General features: G+C 37.5%; 1 protein-coding gene and 1 long non-coding RNA gene across 6 annotated transcripts in view; one reads left to right on the top strand and one right to left on the bottom strand.

The window, feature by feature from the left end:
• Positions 1–8539: 8539 nt before the first annotated feature.
• Positions 8540–20123, top strand: LOC130053212 (uncharacterized). 4 transcript variants are annotated; one of them, XR_008801733.1, is made up of 7 exons: positions 8540–8709; positions 9471–9614; positions 11683–11799; positions 13640–13766; positions 16112–16215; positions 19493–19622; positions 19996–20123. It is a non-coding gene; the product is annotated as an uncharacterized LOC130053212 (long non-coding RNA). The 4 variants fall into 4 exon arrangements; XR_008801732.1 differs by having other exon boundaries at positions 11683–13766; XR_008801734.1 differs by lacking the exons at positions 8540–8709; positions 9471–9614 and having other exon boundaries at positions 10229–11735.
• LOC125676121 (uncharacterized) overlaps positions 19653–22577 on the bottom strand; it is a 180282-nt gene continuing 177357 nt past the window's right edge. The window contains exons 2-3 of one of the 2 annotated variants that reach the window (XM_056159986.1): positions 21767–21936; positions 19653–21643 (exon numbers count right to left, since the gene is read on the bottom strand). In XM_056159986.1, the coding sequence (XP_056015961.1) occupies positions 19967–21613 (1647 nt within the window). In that variant the 5' untranslated portion in view covers positions 21614–21643; positions 21767–21936 and the 3' untranslated portion in view covers positions 19653–19966. Of the gene's footprint in view, positions 21644–21766; positions 22003–22577 lie in introns of those variants that run through there. The other variant, XM_056159987.1, reaches the window with a different exon arrangement.

Below are 22577 nucleotides of genomic sequence, written 5' to 3'. Positions count from 1 at the left end.
TTGGGGGGGGGGGGGGGTGGGGGGGGGGCACCATATAGGGTTAGGTAGTCTGTTTCATTCTTGGCTCCATTACAATTTGCTTACTAATTGATCGGAAAGGAAGATATTTACATTTAATTTTTTATTTATTGTTTTGTCAACATTCCTCACAATGGTTTAGATCCTTTAACTTGGCTATTAGTGACCAACAATTTAAACTAATTAAATCTGAAAATTAATAACAAATGTAACACAAGCTGCATCAGTACATGTAGAATGCCAGAAAGAGCATGTGCACGTGTTAAAATAGTATGGGTGTGAAAACTGGGGACTGACCTGACTAACTAACTAAGGATCTAAAAATGTGGGTCACATACATTAAAACTATGACTTTCTGATAAAGCATATCTCAATTTCTAATCAACAAAAACAAGTTTGTTTTATTTAAACTATTTTATCTCTCTAAGACAACCTAATGCAATGGTGACAACTTCCTTACAAATCAGCTGTTCAATAATCAATCATTTCCAAGATAAATTTTAACAAACTTAATCTAATTAAAATTATATTGTTTTTGGTGTAGCGACCATAGAACCGATTTTTTTTTAATTGGATTGAAAGCAATATTTCAAAAATTGTTCAATAAGATATGAACAATTGATTAAAGATTAATAAATTGTTACATTATATTTTTCTCCACGCCAAGCTTTAAAAGTACTTCTTAAAATTGTTTTCTAGACATGCTTAATCAGAAAACCAAACCATATTAGTCATATGTTTTAATGTATATAGCCTACATTCTTGTAGAATAGGTCTTCAATTACACCGTTGCGAATCAGGCGTGACTTTGACATTAAAATAGCTTTATACGAAAGTCAACACAATGAAAATTTCAAACAAGAAAGTAACACCTTTATCAATAACGAATTGTCACAATTCTCAGTAACAAATCTATATAAATATAAAATGGTAGTTCTGCGTGCGATAGAAGCAGAGAACACTGGCATGTTTTTTTGATTTTCAGTCAAAAACTTTTCGACCGCCAAAATACTATCATCGTTTGAAATTTCCGTTGTGTTGACTTTCTGCGTACTTGATCATGTAAAATTCACATAATTTACCACTGTGAATTAGACATTTTCTTGCGTACCATTTCATAGAGTACATATACATGTATTGTATGAAATAATGGGGGAAATATATCTCCTATTTCTTCGGAATGTTCTGTGCTAGGTTTTTCTAAGGACTAGTTAAATCACCAGTGGAACATGAATTGGAGCTTAAATATATGAAGTTTCACAATGAATGGATATATTCATCTGTGTATCTAAAATTTATCTTTTTTCTTCTACAGGATCATTTACATGTGACAAGATCTAAAAAATGTAGATACACGAGAAATAAAACTTCTTTAAAGATAACTAATATAATATAATTATATTAAGCCTATACAGGCTATCTATAGGCTCTTCATATTTGGGGAAATCGTCTTTCAATGCTAAATAAGAAAGTATTCCGTTTATCTTTAGGCTTACAGGCTTAATTAACACCTTATATGTATATAATCTTAATATTGGAATCCGATCTGAAGCTTGGTCGATCGTCCGAAGAGCCATTGTTATTGATGATAGCAGGCGATAAAGAGATTTGACATATGAACCACTTATTTGTAACTATGGATTTTAAAAATGTTACATAGAGACAAAAAGTGGTAAAATTTGTCATTTCTCAGAGGTAAACTATTGTTTTCAAAGTCCTTGTCTTTTCCCGTCAACTGTACGACGCAAATAAAGTTCAAATCTGTTCAAATTCGACATTCCGGAATATACAGAAGCTATCAGAGGGCAGCTTTCCTCAAAAATAAAATGAAAGATCCACTGATCAACACATTCGACTCCATATTGGATTACAAGGCGAACTACATTGGGAGCAGGTTCGCGAGCGATCGCGAGCACTTTGGCGAACTCTACCGTTCAGAAGCTAGCGCCCGCGAACAATCGCGAGCGCTCGCTCTGCTGAACAGGCCTCCGGCCTCCGGTGTGGTATTATAAATATCCCTCCCTGCTCAAAGGTCATAAGTGCCAAGTATAGGCCAAAATTTTGCAGACCTTCACCAGCAATGATAACGTGTCCATATAAGTAAAAAAATCTTAAGAGGGACGTTAAGCAAATGCAATCAATCACTTTATAACAAATTTGGCCCCAACCTGGAGGCAGAACCTCTATCCCAAGGATTATGAAATTTACAATTGTGGCTACAATCTCCTAAAACATACACGATTTAAAGTTCTTTTTGTTTTTGCCTTTGTGTCATATTCTCCATTTTATTTTATATGTTACCCCTCTTTGGAGGACCGCATTTGTTCAATTGTTAACACATTTAATCACCGTCCATTTCGGTCCAATCCTGACACTAACTCTCTAACCCCTGGGATCATGACATTTACAATTATGGTAAAGGATTGCTTCCTCAACTTATTAATTTCAAAAATCGCTAAAACGCATCAAAGACGCGTATGGCCGAGTTGCAGTTTGGAACATTATGCACGCTTGTATTCACGAAGTAAAAACAAGCAAGTATTGTATATAGTTTATAAGTATGAAGCTTTAAATGGCCGCAATAGGTATTTAGTGTGATAATGACCTTGACCTTTGGATTTTAAAAGCAACATGAATCTTGAATGTCATCAGGATTTGAAGTCTGATAAACATGCACCAGCAAGTACATGTATAAAAGTTAGAGGCAAGCTCAAATCTACAGTATATAGTGGGGGAAAAAAGACCTTGACCTTTGACCTTTTGACCTCAAAATAATTAGTAACCTTCCTCTTTGGGATGTGATCATAATATGTAAGTTTTACAAAGATGCCCATAGTGGTATGAAAGTTATGTAAGTTGCACAAATATGCCCCTAGTAGTATGAAAGTTATGTAAGTTTCACAAAGATTCCCCTAGTAGTATGAAAGTTAGAGACCGGACAAGCTCAAATCTATGGCATTTAGTGACAAAGTTACCTTGACCTTTGACCTTTTGACCTCAATATAAATAGGAGCCTTCCTCTTTTGGATATGACCATGTTATGTAAGTCTCACAAAGATGCACCAAAAAGTATGAAAGTTAGAGACCGGACAAGCTAATTGTGGACGCAGCCCTCCCAACCGCCCGCCCGACTGGATGCCCATCCTTCGACAATTTAAAAGCCGAGATTTGTTAGGCAACTCTGTTAAAAATCTTCTTCTCGAAAACCACTGGCCAAGGAATGTGCAAATTTACATGATAGCTTCCCGACATTGAAGATTTAAGTTTCTTAAAATTGTGGCCCCCAGGGGTACAAACTTGGTACAAATTATCCTTGTGTGAAGTAGATTCAAGTTTGTTCAAATGAAGGGCCATTTCAAGTTCAAGGGGGAGATAATCACAAAAATGCAAAAATAGGGTTGGCCATTTAAGAATCTTCTTCTCAAAAACCACTGGGCCAGAAAAGCTTACATTTACATGAAAGCTTCCTGAGATTCAAGTTTATTAAAATCATGACCCCAGGGGTAGTGTGAAGCCACAATTTGGGATCAAAATTTTACACACAGACATATATGGAAATCATTAAGAATCTTCTGATAAAGAATCATAGGACCAGAAAAGTTTACATTTAAATGAAAGCTTTCTGACATAGTGCAGATTCAAATTTGTAAAACTCATCCCCCCCCCCCCCCCCGGTGGTACTTTAAGTGCAAAAAGGTCATGCTTAGAAGACTCCAGCTCAATAACAAGCATTGTGATCCTGGCTCGGTAAGTTATCTCGGTTTTTACGTAAGCCTTCAGCACACACTTGAGTAATTCTCTTCACGGAATGTAGCTTATATTAATATTAATGTTGAAACTCTGATTTGTTTTCATTTTATAACGATTCTCATCAGAAATATGATTGCGATCTCGTGCACGACACCTGGTACACTGACATTGTCTTGCATTTCGGACGAATTTACAAATAAACTGGAATTTTTGTAGCTTCGACAGGCGTATTATATGGAAATGATTATATATTGAAAGATGCACTTGCAATAAAGTTGCCGAATAATCTGTTGTAAAACTAGTATACCTTATTTATTGACCATTATAAAGGAACGACTTCTTTTTGATTTGGGCACCGGGCAGACCTTCTTTTATAGTTTATTCATCAAATCCTTTAGCTTTAAACTATTAAAGATAGGTTACTGTCCTTTCATAAAAGAATTACGACATGTGACCATAGACATTTGTATCTAACAGACACTCCTTACATATCGTTACACAATCCAGGTATAAATCTGACAATAATGACAACGGCGGATCTAGAAGTGTTTTACGGGGGGTTGAAAACACCCCATCGGTTTAATTAACCCTTTCTCTACCGGCACATTTTAGAGGTTTTTAAAGACTAAATGACAACATTTCGATTTAAAGCTGTATGTATCATGATTTGGGGTAGGCATATGGCATATAATTTTGTTAGGAATTGGACAGGGAACAATTTCTTATAAAAGTACCCCATGACCTCAATTTGTGATTCTTAAAGCGATATTGCCGTTTTTAATTAAAAAAAAACCAAAACCTTTTCTTGATTTACGGCATGCACAAGAAGCGTATTACTCAAAACCGACGATAATATCTCTTTACAACTAACTGTGGAAAAGAAGGTAATCTTTCAACCATTCATTAAAACGACAATATGCGGGGACCGTGATCGGTGTAGCGCGGGGATGTGAATTCGAAGCGAAGAAAGTATGTCAATAAGTATTCAAAGATCAAAATAAATTTAGATTGCCAAAAGTATTGCACGGAAGACAATCAGGGGCGGATCCAGGAATTGTAGTAACTGGGGGCACCACTATATGAGGCAGGGGATCTGGGGGCCACCTTGTGTCCCCCCCCCCCCCCCAGTGGGTCCAGGGCGAAACCATAGGGGGGGGGGGGGGGGACAAAGCCTCCGCAAGCTTCTGGATTTTACAGGTTTTATGGAGCCTGAAATATGTCTCCTATTTAGTCATTTGTACAATTTTCTATCAGTTTTGATATGGTAAAATTAATAAAAATGACAGTATTTCAAGAAAACAAAACATTTTTTTATTTATTTCTCCGGGAGTGGATGAAATTATTGCTTCTTTTATCGGTTAGTATATTTTTTAAACAAGATACCACGATTTACCTTAAATTTGAAAATTTGGGGGGGGGGGGGGGGGGGCGCCGGCTGCGCCCTCCCTCCCCCCCCCCCCCCTTAAATCCGCCACTGATAATGGTTATTGACAAGATAGGACTAGCAATTGGGGAGTCTAGAGCTCTTTGAAAATACACAAACACTTCGACTTTCGATTTAATGAGAAATCTTCATTCCTACTGCATAGAGTGCCAAGGTTGTTTTTTTTTTTTTTTTTTACCAGAAACATTTCCTTTGAATGGGAACTCAATATTCGACTGAAGAAACCAACACAAAATCATGATATGCTGAGTATTTGACCGAAAACCTCTTGTGGCGTAGGAGGGGGGGGGGGAGGGTTGTGAAAATCTTGTGGCGTAGGGGAACCGAGAATCCTTTTAACGTAAGCAAAGTTTCTCACTAAATTGCACATTTTCAGCACAGTAAATGTTGTTTTTATTCAAAATTATATGGAAAATTCTCAGATCATTTTGTTCAAAGGGAACTCAAGTAAAATTACAGTGCATGATTGACTGTTATCTATATGTTTAAACTTATAAGTGTTTTGCAGAGTAAAATTGATAGCATGTAGAGGAAATGATGGAATCCCAACCAACCCAAAATATATATACGATTTATGCGGTAAATATTATATGCGTCAAAATCAAACATTAAGGACACAACGCATGTTTCTAAACTTTTTTCATTTTTCAGCAGAATTAATTCTGTTCATGCTAAAACTACTTTTTAAATGTGTTTGAAATGGAATATTTTGCGCAGTTTTCGCGTTTGAAAGCGATGGAATTCAGATCTTGGATATGCATATCAATAAGGATGGGGGTGGGTGGGTAGTTATCTTCAGGGGTTTGAAATGACTGCTTGTCTTCCTGTGGCTTATTTCGTATTTGAATATTGCGAGAAAAGTTTGTTCAATTCAACCTTGCAGCCAAAGCGTAAAAAATGTTGCGGGATAGGTCAACAATATTCTGACAATTTTATAAGAGTGTTGTGGGAAGATTATACGCTGGTATTTTGAAATGATAATTTTAGCTGAGCACTACATAATTTACAGTAGCAGATCTAGTGGGTGGGTTTTATTTGAACGTTAGCAACCAAAAATTATCAGCATTTGCTCTTTTGCGGTCTTCGATTCACTTCCCGTTTTGAAAGAATTTTCTGGATCCGCCACTGATTCGTGTTCATTTTCTACAGGAGTTGTCTTTCTTTAAGAAGCAGAAGACACTTGCCGTGAAAACGGAAATGGATGCCGAATTCTGAAGAAAAGCTTATTTTAGGGATCTTTGCAGGTACTTAGCAAAACTGACTGTTGGGTACAGTGCTATTAGGTAATACACTGAATATATTGTCTGGTTAATTATCTATATATGTGAGTTACATAAATTTTATGATAAAAGAAATATCTATATGGGATTGTCAACCTAAGCACAGGAGTCGGCAATTTTATCGCGAGCGCAGCTCATGGGTAGTGTTTATGCTTATTTCTCATATATTTCTAGCTCATGGGTAGTGTTTATGCCCATTTCTCATATATTTCTACTTTATTGATAAAATTGCTGACTCCTGTGACCTAAGCCTTAAACGTAACTGAGCTTGTTTACACCAGTGGCGGATCTTGGCAAATTTGAAAGGGGTAGGACCAGTCACCTAAATCAAATGTGTACTTTTTCTACCCAAGACCATAAAATGACCAAAAAAAATTCGTTTAAAAAAAATTATTCAACCAAATCCAGGGTGTGGGTGGGTGTTAACCCCCTGTACATCTGCCACTGGTTCAGGTCACAGCTGTCTCTGGGGGCAAGGATGAGGTATTAAAAGAGGTTCAAAGATTTAAATATAATTCATGATATATTGAAAATCTTTTTTTTTTTCAAGAACCACAGGGTACAATATGGCATTTGATATAAAGGTTCAAGTTGTTTAATATTGTGGCCTCTGTGTTAGGAGTAAGGACTAAGCCTTTAGAAAATTTTAATTTATGCACACCAATGTGACCACCACCCACCCATTAGTATGGTACAGCATAGGAGTCTAAGGTTTTATATATAGAAATGTTTTGAAAGAATTCTTTCAAAATCCATTTAAATTCCACAGTGATATATATAATTCTTTATCTTGTAATGCCCGCACCCTCATGTATAGTGTAGATTCCAGTTTGTAGACACAATGATCTCGGACAGTGGCTACAGAAATACAGACATACAAAAACTGGTGTGAGCAGTAAGGCCCATCAAGTCTCTGTCGTATATCTTAAGAACCATAATGGTTATTGGAATATATATAAGATAAATTAATATATACGCATCCTCATGAAGTGTACATTCAAGTTTGTTAACACAATGACTACTGAGGTCAGGGTGAGGTCACAAGAGGAAAAGGTGTTTTCTTCCAAGATAAATTTTCTTTTTAGGAACCACACATTTAAATTTAATTGTACACAACACGGCTCTTGTGTTCAAGATGAGGTCACTAGGATGAATACACAGAACAGAGATTTTTGTTTTAAAAGAGATAATACTGCAACTCAGATGGGCATCCTCATGCATTCACTGTAGATTACAGTTATTGCATGTTAAGATGACCCCTGGGATTAGGATGGAGTCACAAAAGAGTTGTAAATAAAGTAGACATTTTAATGAAAACATTTTAAAGGACCAAATCATGATGAATTCTTTCTTTTTATTATTATGTGTACTAGCATCTCCAAATCTTGTAGATTTATAGTTAACATCGCGACCCCTGAGTCCAGGTAGGGGAAGATGCACTAGGCCAAAAATAAAAATTGATTTGTTTGATGTACTCCGACCGACCCGTGAAAATCGCCCCTACCCAATCATTTTTTTTCAGTACTTTTAATTTTTAATTTTTATTTTAATTTGGTTTCCAGGGAAATAGACATTGTTTCATTTTAAAGTTTTATATTCTCTAAGAAACTTTTTTGATGAATGTTTTATAGCAATAATTATTAAATCTGTCTTGTCCAATGTTTAATGAAAACATCAATAAATTTCTAAGTCTGCGTTTTTATGACAATAATCAATTTTTTCGATACTGCAAAAAAAAAAAAAAAAAAATACAAAAAAAAAATACCTCCCTACCTACCCACCTTGAAAAATGTGGGTCGAAGTACATCCAACAAAAATATTTTTAATGATAGCCCTATATCCACCTGTGGGGTTTCGTTGTGGGGCACAGCATATAAAATGCATCATTTAGTAATTAAAAGAATATTGATATCAAAGAATAATTGAAAAACTAATGATTTGGATCTGAACGCCGCTCAGGATGTCCACTTTTTTGTCTTGGGTTCGTAATCCTGTCTACTTTGTGTCCTTGTTTTGTTTTTGTACTGAGATATTTGTTCATGTTTTTTATTTATTTCGTATTGTCTATTTTATCTAGGACGTTGTCCACTAAGCTAATGGTGGGGATCGTAGCACTACCCTGCATACAGACATGGAATGAATCTGCCCAGTCCATTATCAGAAGAGAGACCAGGACTGTTCGTCCCATCAGAGAAGTTTCTTGAGAAGCATTACAAGGTACAGAGCTACATTATTTTAAATTCGTTTCACTTCCTAGTCACTTGGCCGGCTATCAAGTTCTTCTTTTAAATACTCATTTGAACTTTTACCGCCCCTTGAGCCCAATGCATATGAAAACGGCTGGCTCAAATTTCATGATTCATGAATATAATAAAACACTTTTATTAAAAACAAGTTCTTAGATTTCAAACATTCATTGTTAAACTTACTAACACATAGTATATATTGTACCTGATAACCATGTTAACTGCTAGCAAATAATTAAGAAAAGAAAAAATATATATACATTGTATTTATAATATCTTGAAGAAATAAATCAAGTCTTCTTGTTACATAGTTTAAAGATAATATTTAAAAATGACTCTGATCGAGCTAGGTTTTGTTTGTCACATAAAATTAACACAATAGTCGACGTCATCTTCGTTTTCTCATTTTCATCTAGTAAGTGACCATGTATTCAGCAAAGTTCATTCTTTCTCACCGTTTTAATTATTTCATGCTTTGAGGTGACACTTTTAAGGAAGGAGTACACAGTTTGTGTTGTTGGCTGCATGCAAGAACGACTCACCCACCCCCGAGTACATAATGTGTACAGGGGGTTATAGTAGGTACCACTCACTCTAAACAGGGATTTCATGTAGGGACTCATTTTTCCTGAGTGTCTTGACATTCACCAGCTGGCAATAAAAGTGACTCAATCAGCTTAGCCGCATTTACTTTCTCAATTTTGGCAATAACTTATCATTGAAAATTTTTAGGGACTTGTACGAAAGGACAGAAGAAATTTTCTTAACTGACCACCTCATCATTGCCTGCTGTTGGAGACTGAACACTTTATTGAAAATTGATGGGGTGTTAGCAATCAGTGGATGTCCTCATTTGCCCTGAGAAGAGTCAGAGAAGTATTCATTTTTATTGTAAAAAGTTTAGTTGAAGTTCATGTAATGAGCATGAAGGCAAATTTTACAGTTATCTCCCTTAGACTATGTAAATTATAATACAGTACTTGCTAATGATGTTATTTTACCTATTAAATGTTGTTTGAATGTTGTCAATTTGGTTCGTAGTCAAAGACATGAGTTATAGCTGCCTGTATTGTACCAGTTTACATACAGTTACCTACAGAATTAACAGTAGATTACATGTACCTGACTCCCCAGGTTACCTGAGTGATTATTGCTGTTGGACTGCATCCATCATTGTGTTTCGTCTGTCGTGCATTACCAATTGAACATTTTATATACCTGGACCTTTAGTTGGGACGTATTATGGTACAACAATGTATGTATGCCCGTCTGTAGATGGGGTGTATTATGGTACAGCAATGTCTGTATGTCTGTCTGTCTGTAGATGGGACGTATCATAGTACAGCAATGTCTGTATGTCTGTCTGTAGATGGGACGTATCATAGCAAAGCAATGTCCTTATGTCCGTCTGTAGATGGGACATATTGTGATACACCAATGTCCGTATGTCTGTCTGTAGATGGGACGTATCATAGCAAAGCAATGTCCTTATGTCCGTCTGTAGTTGGGACATATTGTGATACACCAATGTCCGTATGTCTGTCTGTAGATGGGACGTGTTTTGGTACAGCAATGTCAGTATGTCTGTCTGTAAATGGGACATATTATGGAATAACAATGTCTGTATTTCTGTTTGTAGATGAGATGTATCATATACTACAGCAATCTCTGTTTTTCTGTCTCTAGATGGGATGTATGGTACAGCAATATCTGTATGTAGATGGGATGTATTATGGTACAGTAATGTCTGTATGTCTGTCTGTAGACGGGGTATATTATGGTATATCAATGTCTGTAGGTGGGACGTATTATGGTATATTAATGTCTGAATGTCTGTCTGTAGACGGGGCATACCATGGTACATCAATGTCTGTAAGTCTGTTTGTAGGTGGGACATATTATGTTACAGCAATGTATGTATGTCTGTCTTAGGATGGGATGCATTGTCAACTATCTGAATGCTTTGTTATGATGTATGAAGTGCCCTCTAATTTCAGGAATTTTAGGGTCTTTAGGGGGCTGAAATAAGGTTCCATTCCCAATGCTAAAAAGCAGGTATTTTCCCATTTTGTACTTGGAAATTCCCAAACAATGAAAACAAATCAAACTAGGGTAGCCTAATTGATCATAAACCTTCACAGGCCCACAGATTACAATTTTTGCCTCAAAATTGTTATGTAAACCTAATATTTTGACCTCTGCTTATTTGAATGGGTAAACGTTGACCAAATTGAAAGTCAGAAAGAATTCAGTTCTACCTTAATTCACCCTGGATTGGTTTTCTCCCTACTTCTTTGTGAAACGTTTCTCCCTACTTCTTTGTGAAACATTTCTCCCAAGTTCAAACAAATGTCATTATTTTTCCCATTGGAAAGGCCCAGGTCCTTCAAATGAAGACCTTAAAGAACAGAATTTAAAATGTAAAATCCATTGCCCCTCCGTCAGGGTCAGGCTCCAAAACAGGGTCAGTATAGAAACATTATTATTGCCTTAGTATCCTTATTGTTACAGATAACCAATCCTCAGGTGACCGATAAGGCCAGTGAGTCTCCTGTTTAGATTGATTGATTGTTTTGATGTTTTCCACCACACTCAACAATTTTTCAGTTATATGTAGGCGCCCAGTTTTTATTGGTGGAAGGGAGAACTCAGATACATTGTACCTGGAAAGAGACCACCGACCTTCCGAAAGTAAACTGGGAAACTTTCTCACTTACCAGCGTGAGCGGGATTCCAACCCGTGCCGACAGCTCGGTGAGAGGCCGTGTGATTTTGAAAGCAATGCTTTAACCACTTGGCCTGGCACGGAGGCCCCTCTCCTGTTTTAGAAATAACAAGCTGGCTTCTTTTGACATAATGCATGAGGATTTTAATTTGTTCAAACTTTCATTTACCTGTCTGATTTCTGGTCATTCCAGCACTCATTGTCACTTTGGGTTTTCAGCTCCTTGGGCCTCATGAGATGATGACACCCTGCAGTAGGAGCAGTTCCTACCGGTATCTCTTAAAAGCAGACAGAGGTTTTCTTAAGCACCTGATCCATTTCTGAAGACAAATTTTTGTATGGAGCTGGTCAAATTTCTTTCTTTTTAGCTCACCTGAACCGAAGGTTCAAGTAAGCTTTTCTGATCACGTTTTGTCCGTCGTCCGTCTGTCTTTCTGTCCGTCCATCTGTCCATCTGTAAACTTTTCACATTTTCGACTTCTTCTCCAGAACCACTGGGCCAATTTCAACCAAACTTGGTCAAAAGCATCCTTGGGTGAAGGGCTTTTAAGTTTGTTCAAATGAAGGGCCATGTCCCTTTCAAAGGGGAGATAATGACAAAAATGCAAAAATAGGGTGGGGTCATTTAAAAATCTTCTTCTCAAGAACCACTGGGCTAGAAGAGCTGAAATTTACCTGAAAGTTTCCTGACATATTGGAGATTTAAGTTTGTTCAAATCATGGCCCCCGGGGGTAGGATGGGGCCACAAGGGTGGATCAAAGTTTTACATACAAATATACAGTGGAACCCCGTTATTACGTTCCCCCTTTAATACGTTAGTCCGCATATTACGTTGGAATTTCAAAGCACAAAACCATTTCTTAACAAACCTATATAAAATAGACCTCGTTATTACGTTGTCCTAAGATGCCGGGACTCGGTATTACGTTGTAAAAATTCCGACGAAAACGTAATAAACCCCTAATTATTCAATAGTGATTCTCAAAATAATAAGCCATTCACACCTTGACTGCCTGAGGCAGTCACCACGTAAATTTCCTGGTCTGTTTGGGGATTAGAGACGCTTGACTGATCACGCTTCAATAGATCTTGCGACATCAATACAGGTGAATACCCAGTATCGAAGCCAGTGATAAACAATTAAATAATGTTTATTTAGAAATTGTACTCTATGAAAGTTACTTCATTTTTCATATTTTGATAATCAAAGAAATAATTTCTCAACTACCTTCGTGTTCAGCATAGTGTGATTACCTTCGCTATTAAAACTCTATTTACGGACAGCTTTGGTACCAAACATGAAAGACAAGATTTATCGTAGCAATGTTAAAACCGCTTGGGTAACTTCTTGGACTTCTTCTCAGAATTGTTATGTAAACCTAATATTTTGACCTTTTCTTATTTGAATAGGTAAACTTTGACCAAATTGAATGTCAGAAAGAATCCAGTGTTACCTTAATTCACTCTGGATGGGTTTTCTCCCTACTTCTTTGTGTGAAACATTTCTCCCAAGTTCAAACAAATGCCATTATTTTTCCTATTGGAAAGGCCCAGGCCCTTCAAATGAAGACCATAAAAAACAGAATTTAAAATGTAAAATCCATTGCCCCTCTGTCAGGGTCAGGCTCCAAAACAGGGTCAATATAGGAAAATTATTATTGCCTTTGTAGCCTTATTGTTACATATAACCAATGCTCAGGTGACTGATAAGGCCAGTGAGTCTCCTGTTTAGAAATAACAAGCTGGCTTCTTTTGACATAATTCATGAGAATTCTAAGGTAGTACTCTACATTGTCATAATGGCTGACTTCCTTTAAAGACATGGATGAAAAAAATCGATATCAGCAATATTTGACTTTTGCTTTTCCAGGTATTTAACCTAGCCGAGTAGCTCAGTAGGTTAGAATACCGACTGCTGAACTGTAGGTCACAGGTTCGAGTCCAGCAGGAATTTTAATTTATTTTTTTTCAGAATACCTTCTACTAAAACTGTATTTTTGACATCATAAAGTAAATTTGAAAATTTTCAACTTCAAAATATTCTTGTACATATCCTCCACTTTTCATCTACATCAAATTTCTCTGGTGTAGCATACGTCCTTAATTTGTTCAAACTTTCATTTACCTGTTTGATTTCTGGTCATTCCAGCACTCATTGTCACTTTAATTTTTCAGCTCCCTGGGCCTCGTGAGATGGTGACACCCTGCAGTAGGAGCAGTTCCTACCGGTATCTCTTAAAAGCAGACAGAGGTTTTCTTAGCATCTGATCCATTTTTGAAGACAAATTTTTGTATGGAGCTGGTAAAATTTCATTTTTTTTAGCTTGTTTGAGCTATAAGCTCAAGTGGGCTTTTCTGATCACCCATTGTCTGTTGTACATCTGTCTGTCCATCTGTCATTAAACTTATTTTCAACTTCTCTACAATCACATAGCCCAATTTCAACCAAACTTAATATCATTAAAGGATTAAAAATCAATTAAATGAAGGGCCTTCAAAGATTAGATAATCAACAAATGAAAATAGATAGCATTGGGTCATTTAAGAATCGTCTCCATAACTACTGAGCTAGAAAGACGAAACCTATATAAGTCATGTGAAACCTTACTGACATATTGTAAATTGTTTGAAGTCTGGCTTCAGGGGATAGGATTAGGGTCATCAGTGTCTGGGAAGGACAAACAGAACAGGCCAATGACCCCATTTATGGTAAAACAGTGGGGATATTCCGAAATTTATTGGGCTGAAATTGTATACATTGGGACCATTTTTTTCTTACCAAAATTTGTCCATTATCTGTCATTGTTGTTGTAGGGGTCATCATAAACTTTTCACATGTTCATCTTCTTCACCAGAACCTGTGGGCCAATTTCAACCAAGCTTGGCACAAAGCATACTTGGGTAAAGGGAATTCAAGTTTGTTCAAATGAAGGGCCACACCCTTCTGTAAAGGGAGATAATAGCAAAAATAGTGAAACTACTTTAACATCTTTAAAAAATCTTCTCCAGAACCACTGGGCCAATTTCAACCAAACCTGACACAAATGGATTCAAGTTTGTTCAAATGAAGGGACATGCCCCTTTCCAAGGGGGGTTAATAAGCGAAATCATGAAAATACATTGATGACTTTTGAAAATCTTTTTTTCTAGAAACAATTGTCCAATTTCAGCCAGTCATGGCACAAAGCATACTTGGGTAAAGGGGATTCAAGTTTGTTCAAATGAAGGAACATGCCCCCTTCAAAGGGAAGATAATCACAAAAATGCAAAACATAGAGTGAGGTCATTTAAAAATGTTCTTGTCAGGAACCACTGGGCCAGAAGAGCTGAAATGTACATGAAAGCTTCCTGACACAGTACAAATTTAAGTTTGTTTAAACCATTACCACCCCACCACCCCGGGGGTGGGGGGGGGGGGGGGTCATTAGGGCCACAATAGGATATCAAAATTTTACATTCAAATGTATAGGTAAATCTTTAAAATCTTCTTCTCAAGAACAACTGTGAAAGGAAAATGCAAATTTACGTGAAAGCTTCCTAACACAGTGCAGATTCAAGTTTGTTGATATTATGGCGCCCGAGTGTAGGATAGGGTCATAATAGGGAATCAAAGTTTTACAAATAAATATACATGTATAGGGGAAATCTTCTGAAAAATCACTGAGCCAAAAAAGTTAGCATTAACCAGAAAGCTTCCTGACATAGTGCAAATTCAAGTTTTTTAAATTATGCCCCCAGAAGAAGGGTGGAGTCACACGTAAGGGATCAAAGTTTTATATACAAATATAAAGGAATTTTTTAAATCTTCTTCTCAATAATTATTGGGCCAAAGAAGTTTACATTTACACGAACGCTTCCTGACATATTGCAGATTCAAGTTTATGAAATTCATGGACCCTGGAGGTAGGATGGGGCCACAATAGGGATCTAAGTTTTACATGTGAAAATATGAGGAAAATCTTTATATCATTAGGATAGGAGAACTGTTTTCTGAACTTTAGGTTGAGACATGATGGGTTGGAGAACTATTTTCTGAACTTTACGTTGGTGGGTGAGGGGTGAGGACTGTTTTCTGAAATTTACGCTTGGAGGTAAGGGGGTGGAGAACTATTTTCTGAAATTTACGTTGGGAGGCGAGGGGGTACAGAACTGTTTTCTGAACTTTACGTTTGGAGGTGAGGGGTGAAGAACTATTTTCTGAACTTTACGTTGGGAGGTGAGGGGGTGGAAAACTATTTTCTGAAATTTACATTGGGAGGTGAGGGGTAGAGAACTATTTTCTGAACTTGACGTCGAGACAAGAGGGGATGGAGAACTATTTTCTGAACTTTACACTGGGAGGTGAGGGGTAGAGAACTATTTTCTGAACTTGACGTCGAGACAAGAGGGGATGGAGAACTATTTTCTGAAATTTACGTTGGGTGGTGAGGGGGTGAGAAACTTTTCATTGTTGTTGTATAGAACTTGATGTATACAGAGATTAGATATTGTGTTATGAGTGTTTATAAATTGAGGTTTGTTCTCAATTTGGTACATTCAGAATGATTATATGGATTTTTTGTAGACATTCGTGTTCTAATAGCATAATATAATGGTGGGAAGAAATCACTGGTTACCTAGTACTTAATGTTGAAATCAATTTTACAGGGTAGCAGTTACTTGAGATGTCCGGCTGATTGATGAGGATACTTTCCCCGAGACTTTAACATTTTGTAGGACTTCAATAGCTCTATTGCTGTAGAAAATGTCAGGTGCGTTGATGAAATTATGTAAAATGTTTTATGCCTCATTCAGACAATGGCTGGGGCATATAGTGTTAAACCTTTTTAGCTCACATGAGCTGAAAGCTAAAGTGAACTATTCTGATCACATTTTGTCAAGCATCAGTCTTTTCGTCTCTTCATAAACTTTTAACATTTTTGACTTCTTCTCAAGCACCACAAGGCTAATATCAGCCAAACTTGCCTCAAAGCATGCTTAGGTAAAGAGGATTCAAGTTTGTGCGAAATGGAGGACTCTGCTCCATCCAAAGGGGAGCTAATAAAAAAATAAGGTGGAGTCATTTAAAAATCTTCTCAAGAACCAGTAGGCCGGAAGAGTTGAAATTTATATAAATGCTTCCTGACATAGTGTAGATTCAAGTTTGTTCAAATTATGGCACCACGGAGTAAGATGGGACCACAATAGGGGATCAAAAGTGGTGGAGTCATATTAATAGATTGATTGATTGTTTTCTGCCACATTCAACAATTTTTCAGTTATTTGGTGGCACCCAGTTTTAATTGGTGGAAGAGAGAACCCAGATACAATGTACCTGGGAAGAAACCACCGACCTTCCGTATGTAAACTAGGAAACTTTCTCACAGAAGTATTACATAATGTAGTGGTCAGCCGGGTTCGATCACAGGTGGCCAGTTAGCTCAGTTGGTAGAGCACCTGACTAGAGATTCAGGGGGCCCGGGTTCGAATCCCGGTCTGGTCCGTTGCATTTTCTGCCTTTCCTGTTACAATAGTAATATATAGGAAAAATCTTCTCTTTTTGTAAAATGATGACCCTTGAGTAAAGGCAATCGTATATCTACAACACAGTTAGGTTTTTAAGCTCACCTGAGCTGAAAACTCACCTGAGCTTTTCTGATCGCCTGTTGTCCATCTGTCTTTAACTTTTTAGCTCACCTGATTTGAAGGCACAAGTGAGCTTTTCTGATCAAAATTTGTCCGTTGTCTGTCGGCGTCATTGTAAACTTTTCACATTTTCATCTTCTTCTCAAGAACCACTAAACCAATTATAACCAAACTTGGCCAATAGCATCCTTTTGTAAAGGAACTTCAAGCTTGTTCAAATGAAGGGCTATGTCCCCTTCAAAGGGGTGATAATCACAAAAATGCAAAAATAGGGTGAGGTCATTTAAAAATTTTCTCAAGAACCAATGAGCCAGAAGAGCTGATATTTATATGAAAGCTTCCTAACAAAATGCAAATTCAAGTTTGTTCAAATCATGGCCCCCCGGGGGTAGATTGGGGCCACAATAGGGGATCAAAGTTTTACATAGAAAGATATAGGGAAAATCTTTAAAATCTTCTTCTCAAGAACCAATGAGCTGGAAGAGCTGAGATTTATATGAAAGCTTCCTGACATATTGCAGATTCAAGTTTGTTCAAATCATGGCCACCGGGGGTAGATTGGGGCCACAATAGAGGATCAAAGTTTTACATGGGAAATTGGAAATAAATAGAAAAAATCTTTAAAAATTAAACTCTCAAAAAATCAATGGGCCAGAGGAGCTGAAATTTACATGAAAGCTTCCTGACATAGTGTAGATTCAAGTTTGTTCAAACCATGGCTCCCGGGGGTTGGATGGGGTGCCCCCCACAAAGGGGATCAAAGGTTTACATACAGATATATAGGAAAAATCTTTAAAAATCTTCTTATCAAGAACCACTGAGCCAGAAAGCTGATATTTACATGAAAGCTTTCTGACATATTTTAGATTTCAGTTTGTCAAAATCATGGCCACCAGGGGTAGGATGGGGCCACAAGTGGGGGGGTCAAAGTTTTGCAAACAAATATATAGGGAAAATCTTTAAAAATCTTCTTCTCAAGAACCACTGAGCCAGAAAAGCTGAGATTTACATGAAAGCTTCCTGACATAGTGCAGATTCAAGTTTGTTCAAATCATGGCCCCCGGGGGTTGGATGGGGTGCCCCCCACAATAGGGGATCAAAGGTTTACATACAGATATATAGGAAAAATCTTCTTATCAAGAACCACTGAGCCAGAAAAGCTGATATTTACATGAAAAGTTTCTGACATATTTTAGATTTCAATTTGTCAAAATCATGGCCCGCAGGGGTAGGATGGGGCCACAAGGGGGGTGGGGGTGGGTCAAAGTTTTGTAAACAAATATATATGGCAAAGCTTTAAAACTTTTCTACGCAAAAACTACTGGACCAGGAAAGTTGAAATTTACATGAAAGCTTCCTGACATTGTGCAGATTTAAGTTTGTTAAAATCATTTCCCCCAGGGGTAATATGAGGCAACAATAGGGGATAAATTTTTACATACAAATATATAGGGAAAATCATTAAAAATCTTCTTCTGAAAAATCACTGGACCAGAAAAGTTTACATTCACATGAAAGCTTCCTGACGTAGTCCAGATTCAATTTTGAAAAAATCATGGCCCCCGGGAGTAGGTTGGGGTCACGATAGGGATCAAAGTTTTACATGCGATTACATACGTAAAATCTTTCAATATGAGCCAATGTGACTCAGGTGAGCGATGTGACCCATGGGCCTCTTGTTCATGTGTGCATTTCTTGTGACTAAACCTTTTTAGCTATTAAAGTTTTTACTTGTGACATTGACTTTGGAGTTTGACCAACTTTTAAGAAAACCGTATCAAGATCTTATCTCCGGAACTATTTAAGCTGGGGCTTTCATATTTTGTATATCGGATTCTTTATCACAAGACCCTTTGATAAAATGATATTTGATACTGCGACAATGGCCGTAAGTGCCAAGTATAGGTCTAAATTTAAATGTTAAACAAGATACAATAAATCAATCATTTGAACAATCATGAATTCCCTTTACCTAAGGATGAATGGTAGCAGTTTTGATTGGAATTGGCCAAGTGGTTGTGGAGAAGATTATAATGTAAAAACTCAATAACAACAGATAAATTTCAATTGGAAAAGCTCACTTTGTATTGTGGATATTGGCCTGGATAGTTTTGTGTGTTTAGAGCACCTGACTATTACATATGTAATACAGGGGTGTCGGGTTTGATTCCCGGTCCAGTCAAACCATGGATATTGGTTTGGACAGCTCAGTGGTTAGATCACCTGACTAGTAATACAGGGGTCTCGGGTCCAATTCATGGTCCAGTCATATCATGGGAATGAAGGGCCTTGGATTCAATTCCCGGTTCAGCCATATCTTCTTTTCCTTCCCATTACATTTACATATCACATACTATCCTTGACAATTCAGTTTGATATGATTACACTTTGTTTATTTTGTAGGACGGTGGAGATTTAGATAAGTGGTGTGATGTTATTGATGGTAAACAGAAGACTGTGACCTTGAATCTGAAGATCTGTGATGAAGACTGGACGTTTGGGGTCACTCTCTGTTACAGTACTACAAATCTAAGTAAGTACTCAGTAATAATGTAAGACTGAACTGTGTATCATGTTTATCTAATATATACATTGTAAAATCAAACACATATTGAATTAATTCACAAACAAAATAATGTTCTGTTAAACTCACAAACACAAGTACATGTTACACAAACAGAGGGCTGTAATGTACACAGGGCTGTAATTAACACATGGATGTAATGTACACAGGACTGTAATTAACACAGGACTGTAATTAACAAGCTGATGTAATTAACAAGTAGAAGAAATTAACACAGTTCTGTAAATTACACTGTAATTAACACTGTGTAGAGCTGTGTAATTAACACTGTGTAGAGCTGTGTAATTAACATTTTATAGATATTGGATTTTCTTCACTTTAGCAGTGTCACGCTCAGTCACAAAGAGGTTGTCTCTGATGTCCACACATAAACCTAATGGAAGTTCTAAATCACAGTGAATGTAACGGAGGAACTGTCCGTCCTGATCTAGGATGTGGATACGGTGATTGAAACAGTCTGCTGTCAGGATGTGACTCTGGCTGTCTGTAGTGAGGCCGACTGGAGTAAATGATTGCTTGTATCTAAATCGGAGTTTTCCTGACTGATTGACCACCACTACTGCTCTAGCTTCACAGTCAGCCACACAGATATCCAGGTTCCTGTTCTCACTGATGTATTTATTGATATTTATATAACCAGATGAGTAGAGAGGACGACCCTGATCATCAAACTGAATGCTTTGTTTCTCTGTGGAGCCGGAGTAACGCACGACTTTGGATTGTTCTCTATCATCACTCTCCATGGTAACCAGGAGGTCGTTAGCCGCGGTACAGCAGACATAGAGAGGTGTCCACCCCTGTAGTCTGATCACAGTCTGTATCTGTTTATTCTTTATCAGGTTTAAAGTTCCTTTATCAGGGTCAGTATAAACAAGATCTCCGTCCCGTGTCACTGCTATGTCCTCTGGTCTGTACCCTGACTTGGTTTGTAATGATGTCAGTAGTTTACTCTGGAGGTTGAGCAGCTTCATGGTTTCGTTATCCCCGCATGTCCAGACTTGATCTTCACTCAGACAGCTAACACTGTATAGTCCGTATCTATACCCAGTGTCTATGGTGGCGGTGACGCGCGGCTCATCAAGCAGTGGTTTGACTGGAGGAGACGATACAGCTTCTGCTGACTTCATTGTGTCGCCATGTTCTGTGTTAATGGATAATGGCGACAGAGAACCGAACATTTCATTGAGCTGATCTTTGTTTATTTTCTGAGGAGAGAAACTCGGTAATGTGACTCGGACTTTAGGCGGTAATGTTCTAAATTCGGAATTCCTAGATTTGTAAGTTGAGGTTAAGGAGACGTCATTTGATTTTAGGATTGATTTCAAGTCGGACATGATCTGTTTGAGTTCAGTCATTTTCTGTGTGATTTCATCTGTATTTTTATTCAGGGTAGATAGGTGTTTGTTTTTCATCTCCGCAATGGCGGATTTCCGTCGGTTGACAATGGCGGTAATCTCCCGGTGTAGGATTTCTCCTTGTTCATCGGCATCTGTCGTCAGTTTCCCGTATTTCCTTTCTAATTCGGCTTTCTCAGTTTGGACATCAGACGCCATTTCATCATATCGGGGATAAATCCTTGTCTCGAGTTCTTCTAGATCTTTTTGTAAACTTTCTGTTTTAGCGCTGAGTTTTTCCAGAATATCTGATATTTCGTGACCTTTGTGTTTACCTGAAGTGACGCAGGTAGAACAGACAGGAATGCCACATTCCTCACAGTACATTTCACAGTGTTTATCGGCGTGGTCTGGGCATTTGTGGTAGTTAGTAGACTTTCTGTGTAAAAAGGGCACGACATTGTGTCTTTTAGACGAGTCTGAGAGATGCTTTACTGCACAGTTAACACATATATTTATATTACAAAGTTCACAATGACTCTGTAGGGGGACAGTTTCACAGAGGTCACACAGTAGGACTTCCTGAGCACTGCGCCGGGGATGCATTTCTGATGCCAGGATCACACGAGAAGTTTACTGTTGATTAAATAAAAACGGAATGTCATTTCAAGATTTTGACAGGTTAAAACAATTACGAAATAGTATTATAGTATGATATAAAACACAGCGGTCATTACTATAATAATAATTTAGTCTCACCTTAAAATCCAACATGGCCTCCGTTATTTCGACCTTCCGTCTAGTCCTGAGAATTAAATACCTGTGCGGCGTGTCAGCCTGTATGTTATCGCTTGAGTTGGTTTGGCCTAGTTTATTTTGCAAACATTTACGTCAGACGTAAATATTTCCTTTCATTAAAAAATTGGAATCTGCAAACAATGTATTGATATAAATTCTTTGATTATATCCCTTTTTTATATTGAATTCGGCCTTCTGTACAAATATAATCATATTTATAGTTAAAAACGATTAGCAATATTCATTGGTCGCAATGAGGGGGGGGGGGGGGGGGTGGTGGGGGGGTATGCAGCGGACCTCTGTTTTGGAACCAAATACATATTTGTGTTTTGATATACTTACAATATAGTAACATTCTATTTTTCTGTTGTAGAATGAGTTGAGTGAAATGATGAACCTCCAGATGTCTATGTACACTGTATGAATAAACTCTGTTGCACTCGCGCATGCGAGCTTATCCAATATTATGTGGTCGAGTTTTATTTCCTTAATATTTTAGGATTTGTTGAATTTGTGCAGGGGCGGATCCAGGAAGTTTTTAAAGTTGGGGGGTCTACCATTAATTTTGGTTTTCAAAGGAAGGAGGGGGGGGGGGGTCCACCCTCAAAATGCATTATTTCATAAAGTCTTTTGACGAAGGGTGGAAGAGATGTCCAACTCCCAGGCCCCCCCTCTGGATCCGGCACTGTAGTGAATTACAAAAAAATGTAAAAACAGGACTTCCTTCCAGTGATTTATTTCATAATGATGTGTTTGTTGTTATATGACGGCT

Source organism: Ostrea edulis, chromosome 3 (assembly GCF_947568905.1).
Source record: "Ostrea edulis chromosome 3, xbOstEdul1.1, whole genome shotgun sequence".
Taxonomy (NCBI): domain Eukaryota; kingdom Metazoa; phylum Mollusca; class Bivalvia; order Ostreida; family Ostreidae; genus Ostrea; species Ostrea edulis.
Note: the sequence above shows the minus strand (reverse complement) of the source record. Positions and strands in the feature narration are given on the sequence as shown.